General features: G+C 40.2%; 2 protein-coding genes across 3 annotated transcripts in view; one reads left to right on the top strand and one right to left on the bottom strand.

Annotated features, from left to right (window-relative positions):
* The window catches only part of LOC145995299 (DNA excision repair protein ERCC-1-like), a 347,987-nt gene that overhangs the window by 99,054 nt on the left and 235,827 nt on the right, over positions 1-13,106 (top strand). The gene's annotated exons all lie outside the window — the stretch shown is intronic.
* The window catches only part of LOC145994892 (uncharacterized), a 149,368-nt gene that overhangs the window by 44,507 nt on the left and 91,755 nt on the right, over positions 1-13,106 (bottom strand). For both annotated transcript variants that reach the window (XM_083131348.1, XM_083131349.1), the window contains one exon: positions 6,654-6,746. In XM_083131348.1, the coding sequence (XP_082987474.1) occupies positions 6,654-6,746 (93 nt within the window). The remainder of the gene's footprint in view (positions 1-6,653; positions 6,747-13,106) is intronic.

The raw sequence follows: 13,106 nt of genomic DNA, 5'->3' as shown, positions 1-13,106 counted from the left end.
TTAAAACTATGTTCCATATCCATCTCATGACGTACGTAAACGGCAGCAAATTTCTGATGACGACATGGTCGTAGAAGCCCACCTCCGTGGCGGAGTGATAGCAGTTATCCCAGCGCGCTACGAAGCCAGGAGTCCCGGGTTTGAATCCCGGCAGTTATTTGTGAGTGTCCCTTCGTAAATTTCATCATGTCATGACTCATCCTCATCTTCGCGATTATCCAAGAGTGGCATAAATGCAAAGTAAAAAAAATGAATCAATCAAAACGACATGGCCCTAGACAGAAAAACTTTTGGGAGGGTTCATCCACAATTGATTCTATACGTAACAGTCGTCGTCACTATGCACTATCCAAAACATGTATTTTATGAGACACAGTACAGGCTAAATCTATATACTACACAGACCGCTGTGTGTGTGTCGAGGGGGGGGGGGTAGGAACTAAGAAGTCCGTGGTTGCTGGTTGTTCGAACACTTGTCACCGGGGATAAAACATATTATCCACCAACACTGAGAATTTTAAGGTCGGAAAGATAATTTTGGGCCAATCATAAGGGAATTTCCAGTATGAACGAAGGACAAGACTGGGAAGATGGCCAGAAGTAAATGTGGAAAGGTCGCAGGTTGAATGAGATTCCAATTAATACAGCTTGTTTTACAAAAGTTTTATGGAATTTTAAATATTTAAAAATTTTGACTCCATCTTCTTAAGGCAGGGTTCTGTTAGGAATGTGTCCCTATTGTATTTCTATAATTCGGCCTACTTGAAAATGAGTTATCGATTTTGGTTTCTGAACTTACATTAATTCAACCTGCCAGAAGTTTCGGGGAGGGGGGGATGAATACCAAAAAAAAAAGCAACTTCTAAACGACTTGGGAAAACCGCAGCAAAATTTTGCCACGATTTCCACTTGAAATTGACACGATATGGTAACTGATTCGGCTTTCAGAATCTTTTTTCGAAAAACCGAATCTGATTTTCATTTAAAAAATAATAACGCTTTTATAATTGGATTACAAGCATCGTCAATGGTGATTAAACTGAACGATTTGTCGTTCTCAGGTGTCGGCAAATCTGTAGCCTTTTCGTCATCTTCCACTTCGTGCATTTATGGCACGAAATTACTCAAGATTCCAGGGATGTACATAAACAAAAGACTTTACCAATCCGTGCAAAAATGTGGCGTGGAGCACCGTAAAATAGGCTCTATGACGTAAGTTACAGATGTTCTGACGGAATGGTGCTATTTTCGTCGAAGATTTTGCGTCTCTCGTTTCTTTTTATCTTCGCTTCGGAAGGAGAGTTCAACGTCTCCAAACATTTACACGCGCTGCAGGCGCGACCCCCTGGCTAAAAATCAAACGCAGGCATCATCATCATCATCTTCGAGGAACTGAACAAGCATGTGCCCAAATAAATTGATACCTATCGGACTTCCGAGGAACAAAATGCCAAAACGAAGAAAGCAGCTCTGTTTGATTGAGTTCATTATGTCTCTGGTCACGATTCGACTTTGATCGTTTTGTCCTCGCATAGCTCTGCGTACGCGGCTGTTGTAAAATACCAATGATACAGCGACACTTATTTTCTCTTATTTGGATATTTGGAATTCAAGCAGCAATTGTCTTGGGACCTGTTCAAAGAAAGATGGTCTGCTTTAGCAGGAAATCTCCTGTTGGACGTTTTGGTTACAGCGCAACCACACTGACCAACATGCTGATCGGTGCTGTAATGTATCGTCTGCATACGCTATTTTGTTTTATACTGACCAACTGTTCGTTGACTAATATGGCTGAGTAACTGTGCGGAAAAAATCCGGAAATGTGCACACATTTATGTTTTAGTAATGAATAAAACGCACTTTCAACACGCTCACCTATGAAGGTAACAATAGTGACAAATAGCATCCAATGAATAAAACATTTAACACTCAATAAGAAATGCATTTATGTGACGATCGATGTCCTTGTCAAGTACATATTAAGAATTTTCCAATGATAGAACCCTGTCAGTTTACTTACTACAACAAGATCGATCTGTCTGTCAACAGTCGATGTGGAATTACATATCGATCTCTAAAGCTGCGACAGCAATAACACAGGCATTACTAAAGTACCTGGCCACTCTTAAAGCCTACATGGTACTTTCAGGATAGCACAACAGAAGGGCATCCCGATGGCGTAGTGGTAAATTCGCCACTTGTAATCAAAGGTCGCGGGTTCGATATCCGGTTCAGGCATATAGGGATTCGGGTTTTATTTTAAACTCCGGGTCCAGTCCCGATTGGGCTATCTGTGGATTAAGTGCACTTGAAAATAAAAACAGCGGAAACCATGGCACCGGAGCGGAACACATTTCTATATTTCTCTCTCTCTCTCCTGATACTCAAATTCAAATCCAGTTACATGAATTATTACGAAACATGGTTAAATTAAATAGATTGAATTTGTGTTTTAAGTCCACTTAATGCACAGTGAGGCTAATCGGGACTGAACCTACAGTTTAAAGTGGAATCCGAACCACTATGTGCCTCCACCGTAGACATTGTTGATACGTGGAGAAAATATATTTTTTGGCGTGTGTAAAATTCGGAATTTTTCCTTTTCACTTTCTCTATTTTGCATTTCAATCGAATACTGGAGAATAGTGGTAACTTGCTTATGTTGGTTGACATGATGATATACCATTGCAAAATATTTAAGTAATTGATTTTCTTTTTGTAAGTGAAAAAATAATTATTGCAGTTTATCATGTGATATTGTTCATAACTTTCGATTTCGTTAATTATTCTCGCCAAATGCATAAGTTATTCGTTATTTGTGTAGCTGGGGAAATTGGTTTGGTGGACTTCATTTCGCACACAGAAACATGGCTAAAGATCCAAAACTCGCTGAAATTCACACTTGGTTGGTTTTATCGCTCATGAGGTTGCACATCAGCCTCGACACCTGAATGAAATTCCCTCCAGAGGGGGTGATATTCGCCACCCTATCCTGTGGGATTTCGCACTTGACATCGTTCCTGGCGGTTTCCCACGACGTCCTCGCACAGAGGAGCGAAGTTCAAAACCTTCCCCGACTCGAATTTGCGGTCCGAGTGATTCCAGAAGACTTGAACCGATTGGCTGTGCTTATGGGAAACTGTGCGGGACGTGAGAATGGAAAATGAATTATGGAAGGAGCAGGGGACTGGGGGAGGGGGATAGGGCAAGTATAACAAAGGCGGATATTCGTTCTTTGTTCGCAGCACGCGTGCGCAAGTACGAGTGGCTTTTGTGTTGTGTAAGAGCTTTTGGCCTTTTCTCTCTTTTGTGCAAAAGAACTGCAATACTTTAAGCGACGCAGCAGCAGCACACGCACTTTTATTTTTCAGGAGCAGATCTCCAGATGTCGCTTCCACTTTTTTTTCATTGTCCTTCCAGCAAACCAGTATCGGATCCATATGTCAAGTCTGTGTATGTAGGAGAGCAATTGTAGCGACCAAACACTCCGGCCAATCAGAAGTCCCAGGTTTCATTCAGTGATTCGAATCCCACTTATAAACTGTCCAGTCTCAATTTACCTACTTATGCATAAAGTAGACTCAAAAAGAAGCTTTCTACTTCATGAATATGGCTTTTTAAAGGCAACTAAGGTGCACAAGTTGTCATTAACCCTACATATATTTTACTTTTGTGTCAAGGCCGTAAAAATGTCTGGTCAAAAGGGCGGAAGACGCGTCAGAGTACGAGGGAACGGACTCTGGCCGGTAGGGATAATACCCTAAGTTAATATGATGTACACTCACCACCAATAAAAATGGGGCACCTATATCCTGAAATCCTTGCTTCACTGTAATGTCTTGTGTGTTTGCCCAGCTCTAAAACGATGAACAATCTTCCATAGGCCGGCCCCCGTGGCGGAGTGGTTAGCATATCGCGCCAGGGGTCCTGGGTTCGAATCCCGGCCTGGGAATAAATGTTTGTGAGTGTCCATTCATCAATTTCATCATATCACTCACCCCATCTTCGCAAATTAGCCAAAATTGGCACAAAAAGCAAAGTAAAATAAAGCAAAGCAATCAATCCAATCAAAACAATCTTCCATAGCAAGTTTTGAATAGCAGGTTCGTTCATCGCCGTAGAGTTAGGCAACACACATTACGCATTGCTGTGGAGCGAGTATTACAGGGTCCATTCTTACTGATGGTAACTGTACTTCTGTACAATAAATGGGCATAGCACTTTATGTAAAGGAAGTGTCGTTACGAAATCTAAAAAATATTATGTTAATGCCCGAGTTGGGAGGTTTATCTAAAGGAGATGAAAAGGTACTATGGTACCTGGGACAGATAAGTATGATTTTATTCACTACGTTGCTTGGTTAGTTGGTTTGGTGTTTTAAGTCCACTTTATGCACAGTAAGGCTAATTGGGACGGGACGTACAGTTCAAAGCGGGATCCGAACCACTTTGAGCCTCCACCGGGTATCGAACCCGGGACCCCTTGATTACAAGGCGACGGCTCTACCACTGCGTCATCGAGGAGGCTCTTACTCACTTGGTATAATATTTATTAGAAAGGAGGATCATACTTGCTGCAGGCCCTGGCGTAGAGAAGATGATGCGGATACCATAACAGAAGACAAGAAATCGAAATGGAAATGGAAATGCCTTTGTAAGGGTACCATCCCTGCATATTGGTCTGGAGTGACAGGGAAGAAAGACCCTGTCAGAACGATGAAATTTGAACACCCGTTCGGTGCCTTCAATTCGCAACCGCTGAAGCGAAAACTACTTCGCTCTTAGGTGTATCTACTTCCGTTCGGTGCCTTCAATTCGCAACCGCTGAAGCGAAAACTACTTCGCTCTTAGGTGTATCTACTTCGTTAATGTCCCTCTTCCTTCATTAAACATTAATGTTTGCTGAAAATGTGGTTTTTCCATTTACTTTAGTGACTGTCAAAATGTCCTTGCTTGCTTCTCGTTTACAATGTCAACAACAAGCAGCAGTCGCAAGTCTACGACGCTCCAAGTCATCCTACTCTTACGAATGGTCACACTTTGGTCAGGCCTCTCATTTTTTTCCGGCGAACATGCTAATTCTGCCAGGCACAACTTTTCTTCTTCCGAAATGTATTCTGTTTCAAAGATCCACGTAGGTATTGGAAATTCTGAAAAGCAATCTTCATGTGGTTTATTTTAGGCCAGTCAGCAAGGGATGATTTTGGGGTCCAATAAGGAAACAAAATAGGGAAAGCTGGAACAAATTTTATTATCTTCCTAAAAGGATTCTTAACAACATTAATTTTGCACCCCTGCACCACCCTGGATTTGGCCGCCATCTGAAAAATGGCACCCAAAATCGTTTTTTGCAAATATCTCGCTTGGAAAGGACTTTACAGCAAAAGAGGTTATGATGAAAAATAATCTACATAAAATTCTCTACAAAAAAGGTTATGTGCATTTTTGTTCTAAGAACTACCGTTAGGGTGCTAGAGGAGCGAGTAATTTCACTTATTTTTCTCCACTATATTTTGCAAGAGCGAAATACTGAAACTTTCTTACAGATAATTGAGTGTTTCTCATTCCACAGTTTGGAGCGTGTTACGGAAGAAAAGTGTGGCAAGAACTCGAATTTCGATGGGACGTGTGTCGCATACCTGGTGGAAACCACACTGAACTTTGTAGACATTCATAGAAACTTGTAAGTGTTACTCATTGATACATACCAAATATCATTGTTGTATTCCATATAGTTGGTCGACATACATTGTTAAAGTTGTTTACTCTATTATGATACACCCACTACCTTGAAGGAAAAGGAAGGGGGGGGGGGGGTAGGCGGCATGAGCGAGCTGGACCTCCACAATGACAGAGATCATGAACCTCTCCTGTACCTCTCCACATCCTACATCGAGCCCCCATGGCTTCTTACATTACAATGTGCAGACAATTCTTATCTTGAGGATCGCGTGTGCAAAGGTAGAGAAGAAGATAAGAGAAAAAAAGATGGGCAGAAAATCATCACAGGTACCATTCCGGAATTCTCCTGGAGTGACTTGGAGGAAAAGCCACGGAAAAGGCTCAATGAGAATCGCAAATTGGATGGATTTGAACCTGCGACATCCTGCTTATCTTTCGACATGCAACAAATTATTTTCAACTCTAAAAATAAAGGGTTGGCCAGACATTTCTCCTTGAATTTCACGACTGATAGAAGCGAATTTTGCCAATGTGCGACACCCTGTGCCAGCAAAAGAAACCAAACATGAAGGCCATGACAGGGCATAATATTTTCGAGACGCCCGTCTGGTCCAAGTTTCGTGCACTCCGGAGCCCAAGGTTAAAAGAAAATGGCGGGAAAACGTGTTTCTTATGCATCTTTGCTGCATGCCCGCCAGAACAGCATCCTTGAGCGCTGGACCACACGAGCGCCCAATCGAACGAGTCTTATACAAGGACTCCCGCTAAATGACGTCACGCGTCCACTTGGCGGGAGCGCATCTGATTGGTCGCGACGGCTGCATTTGCGAAAGCCAAAGTAAACAAACGGGTCCTCGTGCCCTCCCACGGGTAAAACAAATAATGTCCTATTTCTTTTCGTCGCAGAATAAAGATGTCGGATTTCACTTGAAGAATCTGGAAAAGGAAATGAAAATGGATTTCAAAACTTACCTTTAAGGCACAGAAGATGCAGGATTCAGCCATGCAGGCATGCCCGGAAAACTCCCGGAAACTCCTCCGGAAGATATCCAAATGCCATAACACCTGCAACACAAAAAGAAGCATGTATTTTTATACTGCAAGCCACAATTTGACATCTAAAAATATATTAAATGAATTTTCGTGTACATTTACACGGACAATCGGTACCTTAAAAAAAAAACGGTCCAAAAACTGATTTTCCTAATGCCACGTTAAACTTCATTTATTTGAAACTTCAATAGTGACAACAACGCTATTAACTTTGACCACAGAATACTAAATAAATTTCATTTGCAGCATGTATGAACTCCGATAAATCAATGCCAGGTTTAAAATGCGAAATAAATAAATAGGAAAGGGAACGAACATACGTCGGAATTTCTAAGGCAGCAATGTTGTCGTTCCGAAGTATTTACTTTGATCTTTTTGGCAAAAACACGTAATGAAATATAATGTCGATTGTTTAAAGAGTTCTCGCCCAATAAAATACAATATAAAGTTCTTTTCAGAATTTAAACTGGCTAGCAATTTGAAACTAAACAAAATGGTAAATGTAAGATCTAGAAAAAGTGCTAGTGCACAAAAATCTTGCATTTTGTCATCATCATCATCAACAAGTTTTGTTGGACTTACAGCTTTACATTTAGCTGTTTACGCCCACCATATATTTTTTCTCAAGTCGTACATTATCGGTTGTCCAAGGTGAGTGTATAAAGATGAGTCTATCAGATGAGGTGAACTGGTATTGGTTGACGAGATGTAATCGTATAGATAAGTGGAACTTCGAAAAATAAAGCAAAACCCTGCTGTAATGTATGAGCACTACAAATAATAGAAAAATGACCATACATGCAGATGGGAATCCCAGTTTTATGTTAACGAATAAGTTCAAATCAGTAAAGTTTTTTCATATTAAACATGAAATGCGAATAAGCATTGTATGCCCCATTAGTTGTAGCTTCTTATCCCTTTCAATTCAAGAATTAGAATGAAAAGGAAAGAAAGAGAACAGCACTCTGAAAGAAAATGTGCAAGGGCAAGCATACGTACAAGATTCAAGAAGCAGTGAAGAGCTTGGATGAATCGGGTCTCGTGTCCTCAATACCATTAATTCAGGAGCAAGGGGTTGTAGAGGTCGCAACTGCCTTCTTCCAACACAAAACGGAAGAAAAGCTTCCATTCATTCATTCATACACGCAAGGGGGTACTCCTCACGCTGTATCTCAGATTTGAAGAATTTTGTTTTTTCTCTGTTCCAGATGCTCTCTACTCAACGAATGTGAATGAGAAGGAAGTTGAGGAGGACGGCTGGAATTTCTCAGACCTTGCTCCTCCCCACGTGCTCCGATGGGAAAAGGATGGCATTCCTGGCCAAGCAGGTAGCATCAGATGGGACCACAATATAAGACCACGAGGGCAGCTGGGGTTCTTATGAAACACCTGAGTGCAATATGACGTCAGTCAATGTTGCCCAATATGAATGTATATTTTATGCACGATCTGCACATTCCATATAGGACCGAACTCCGACCCAAGCGAGGAATGTGGATTAACGTTTTACGTGAAATTAATATTTATTGTTAGTTACAGACATCATTTTCCGTCATTCTACAAGCTTGTACAGTGGGATCCATGAGTATTACCTTGCAAATTGTCCATCACCATGTTCGTGCACTTTATTTGACCCAATAACAGCTTCAAGAATTAAAAGAAAATTCAAAACAAGCTGTTGACAACTTCTTCACCAGCATACATAAAAATCCATCGCTTGAGAACACATAGGATGTAAGAGAAAAATTAATGAAAATAGTCATGGACAATTTGCACGGTAATACTCATGGATCCCACTGTACTTTTGATGGTGGAATGGAATAATCAAAATATTTTGGACACAAAGTAATTTTAAAAATAAAACGTTATCACAGAGTTTTAAAATACTTTTACGAAAAAGGGCTTATAAAATAAGCTGGTTGTGATTTATTTTCTATCGATAATTCAGATTTCAAAATAAACTAAACTAGTATTTTTTATGATTATACACGAACAATTTTAACAAAACAATGTTCACGAGAATTCGAAGCTATTTTAACCCAATATAATCCATTCAGATCCGTCTTTCAAAGGGAGTATAATTGACGTAGAATAAGAAAGAAAATAAGACACCAAAGTGCAAAAATCAATTTCTGCGTTTGAATATCACCTTTAGACATTCTAAAAATAATTATCTCCAAATAATTGAAATTTGGGGGCTTCATGACACACATGACAGTTTTATTCTTATACTAATACACTATAAATAACGTATACTTTACTTGTTACGAATAACAACGCTCAAGATTTTTACGAGACTTATGTGGACAGTTTTGCAGAAAATATGAGTATGAATAGCTCCACCAACGTTGCAATCTGTTCTGTAGGATTTGGCGGAGGGATGGGGGATGTAACAGTAACGTTTTGGAACTAGGTAATTCGTTGTTGTTCGATAACTTCTGCCGGCAACTCTTCTTCAGAGCGTTTTACCAGTGCTCTTAAAACAAAAGACATGCGGAAAGTGTTATACAGTCAGAAAAATCACGGCTACGTAACAGTGACGAAAATGGCCCGACGTAATGCACGGGCAAGCAAGCATACAGTTTGTGCATGCACCTGTGAAGTGTGAACCTGGGCCGATTAGACTTTGTTAGTCCCGTTCTCTGTCGAACTCTTCTATGGAAATGAGAGATAAAGCCCCATAAGATCTTCGTTTCACTCATTTTCTTCACATTTTGGACAATGTCCAACTCAGGGGTTCTCAAAGTGTGCTCCGCGAAGAGATTGAAAACAAATGTAACCCGAATAAATGTGACAAGATCTCAAATTTGTGCAGTCATAAACTGTATGCAAGTACTGGATAGATTACTCAGTCCATGTAATGTGCCGTGCTATGAAGCAGTATTAGTAGCATTAGCTATAGACCGAAGTCATGTTGTGTTCCGATCCGGTGTTGTCGTAAATATCTGATTGTCCCGATCCTGTCTTTCCTGTATAACCATGCAATCATGTTACTTTTAAAGTACATTGCGAGATAAATATATTTACTTTTAAAGTACATTGCGAGATAAATATATAACTTAAAATCTCTCTTCTAGACTACAGCTGTTGCGAATTGATTCTTTTCTTCGCTTACAAGACACCTGTATTGAGTGCAAGGCAAGCATGCCAGTCAGCAAATGACGGCAAGGGTGAACATGCAATCAACCGTACTCTGCATTATGATAACATCACGTCAAGAATGAAACAGTGTGTACTTAGGAACAATGACATCACGCGACAGTTTCCTACCTCTGTATGGCTTTTGTCATTCTAAACAATTATCTGCACTCTATTCTTACATGTGAGCGTTTCTTGTCACCCTCAGTTTCCTGGGGAAAGTTAGGTGTATGTATTCTTTCTTTGGAAATTTTCAGAACCACTTCCCTCTTTCTGAACAAATTTATTGCAGGAAGAGTAACAAATTTTCACTTCCAGTGTAAATGATGATTTGAAGAAATGTGACAAATAATTCAAAATTTGATTAAGCTGACAAAAGCTGACAGCTACATCTACACGGATCTGATTCATCTTCAATTATATCTTAGGGCTGTAGGAGTCTATACTTTCTGACCTTTATCTCTTCGGAAGTGTCCTTACTTGCCGAACTTCCTTTATATCTTCAGCTTGTAGGATATACATGCTGAACGGTCTTTTATATCTTCGACCTGTATAATTATATAGTATGTGCTGAACAACCTTTACATCTTAAACCTGTAGAATGCCTACGCAATCGTCAGATTCGATAATTATTGAATTATCATGTTAGCTATGTCAAAGATGACCATGGATTAATTCCAGATACCACCTATCTAGTTCCCACTGGAACATATCAGTACATAAAGTCAACTTGAAAATTTTGCGAATCTCTCATCTAAGTTTTCTATTTCCATTATTCACTAGAACTTTACATTTACGCCTTTCATTTATACAAAAATGTTTTTACATTTACGCAAGACTTGATATTTCCAGAAGGACTTTCAATCTGGCAGTTTCAACCACTGGCGTACGCGGATTTTTTTTCGGGGGGATTGATTGATTGATTGTTTGCGAAGATGGGGATGAGAGATGAAATTGATAAATGGACATTCACCAACAACCAAGCCCGAGCGAGATTCGAACCCGGGACTCTTGGCGTCGCAGCGCGATGTGCTAACCACTCGGCCACAGGGTCTGGCTTTTTCGGGGGGAGGAGCTGGAATTGTAAAGGTCGATAGTGCATACCTGCCTTCTAGTTGGGGTGAGATAATAAGAGATTTCGTATATTTATAACGTTCAACACTTAAAAATGATAGTTCTGTGTTCTTCCAGAGTTTGTTACTGCTTTCATTTGAAACAGTAGCTATATTCTCTCCAAATTTCGAAGGTTGTAACCCCATCACCCCCCTCCCCCCTCTCCGTACGGCAATGGTTTCAACCTTTTCTTGCTCTTGTAGTACATTTCATTGAATGAAAAGAGAATAGCGACCAGTAGTAATATATACAAACGAGGCTGTAACAAGAGGCGACGGGTCGAAGGCAATTAAAGAGCAAAGAATGCAGGCGAATCATCCGCTCATTTCGGAAGGGCAGATGATGTCCCTTTTAACCACCGTGAAAAATAGTGGGCCGAACTGCCACTTCAGCTGTGACACAATAAATCACTCGCCCTTACTGCAGGAGGGTGAAGCCTTCCTACAGAGGAATACACTGGAGTTTGTTCGCTCTGGTTGTATGCATTTCGAGTTGGCAACGAGCAGAACTAATGCGCGAATCTTCTTTCCATTCAAGTCTAATGGAAGCCCCTTATCGTTTCTGGAAATCGAAAAGAGCCGAGCTCTACTCCTTCCCCCGCAAAATAAGACTCTGACCTCGATCTGTAAACCGATATTGAACATTGCAAGTATTTAATGTACGTAACAAAGAGTAGGTTTACAGGCAATATCACGACTAGAAGATACCTCAAAACAGAAAGGCCATAACCTATTAAAACTCACTGTAAGACTCTGGAAACAGAACCTACACGCTAAGTTTCATGTTGTTGTGTGTTGAAGTTGTAAAAGTGTCAAAATAATATACACACGAAAATAAAGTTTAGTAGTTATGCATATTCAACCTAATATATTTATCAACAATCCACTACGTTATACTGGTCGCATTTCCAGCTGGCGGCTGGGAAACAACGAATCAGCGATCAGTTGAATTCTCTTCGACTGACATCGGGTATTTTCGTATCACAAGGCACCCAAAGTTGCTGGCGGGACGAAACAAATGAGCGTCAGATATACAACATGTTGCCAGACGTACTGTAAAATGGGAGATAGAAAGAGTTAATAAGCGCCGTTACTAGATAAAAGTTCTACAATAGTACACAAAGCACGGAATTAGTACACAAAACACCCAAACACTGTACAAACAATCTAATGAAAAGAACTGACAAAAACAGACGTACGCTTGGCAACGTTGTAACGGGAGAGCGATGCTACCCCTACAGCTTTTCGCAACTGAGGTTGTAGACTCATCGAGCCACACACCCCGGAAGACGATTGGTGGGCCTGCGATCAGTATAACACACTGAATAAAGGCATATAAAAACGTGTAGAAATGTGGATTTCTATCATTGTCGGCTAGCGAGGCTCTGGAGCCTGGACTCTCATTCAGAAAAATCGTCTGTGGGATTGTGTTGTTTTGTATACGACTCAGCATTTATCTTAGTGGGGAGATTTTAGACTTCTGAAATATTTATTTACTTCCATCCGCAGGTAATTCTAAACACAAGTAGTTTGATTAGAATTACTAAACGAAATGGTGCCATGTTTTGTCTTTAGGCTTGTTGGCTTTCTCTTTTGTTGCAACAAAGATTTGTTTCTATATAGTAAAATTTATCCTAACAAAGATTTGTTTCTATGTAGTAACATTTATAATAACCAGAATTTCAAACAAACGCTGCTTGCTGAGATTGATATTAAAAAATTCTGCTAACCAACTTCTACCAATACAGCCGGTCATTAATACCTTGCAACTTGAGTTGTAAATGAACGAACTCGTTCAATCGAAATAGCCAATACGCGAGGCTCGATTCTACAAGGGCAATGCAATGACATTGTGTTGTTTCAACCCAAGCGTGACTCCACTTCCTTTCCAACACAATATCATTCCTTTTTATCTCATTTTCAGTTATTGTTAAGTCAATCTATTGCCTACTTTAAGCCACGTGAGCGCCTGAAGACATGAGAATCTCGGAAAGAAGCTTTTATTTTATTACTTAAATATCTACATCCGTTATTTAATGTACTTGGTTTGTTTCACTTGATGCATGAAAAAGTGGTTTCACTCAATAAGCGTATAAAAACAGTATACCTTACTTGTCTGTTG

Source organism: Lepisma saccharinum, chromosome 11 (assembly GCF_977018435.1).
Source record: "Lepisma saccharinum chromosome 11, izLepSacc3.1, whole genome shotgun sequence".
Classification (NCBI taxonomy): Eukaryota; Metazoa; Arthropoda; class Insecta; order Zygentoma; family Lepismatidae; genus Lepisma; species Lepisma saccharinum.
The sequence above is the reverse complement of the archived record's forward strand: the minus strand, read 5'-3'. Positions and strand labels throughout refer to the sequence as shown.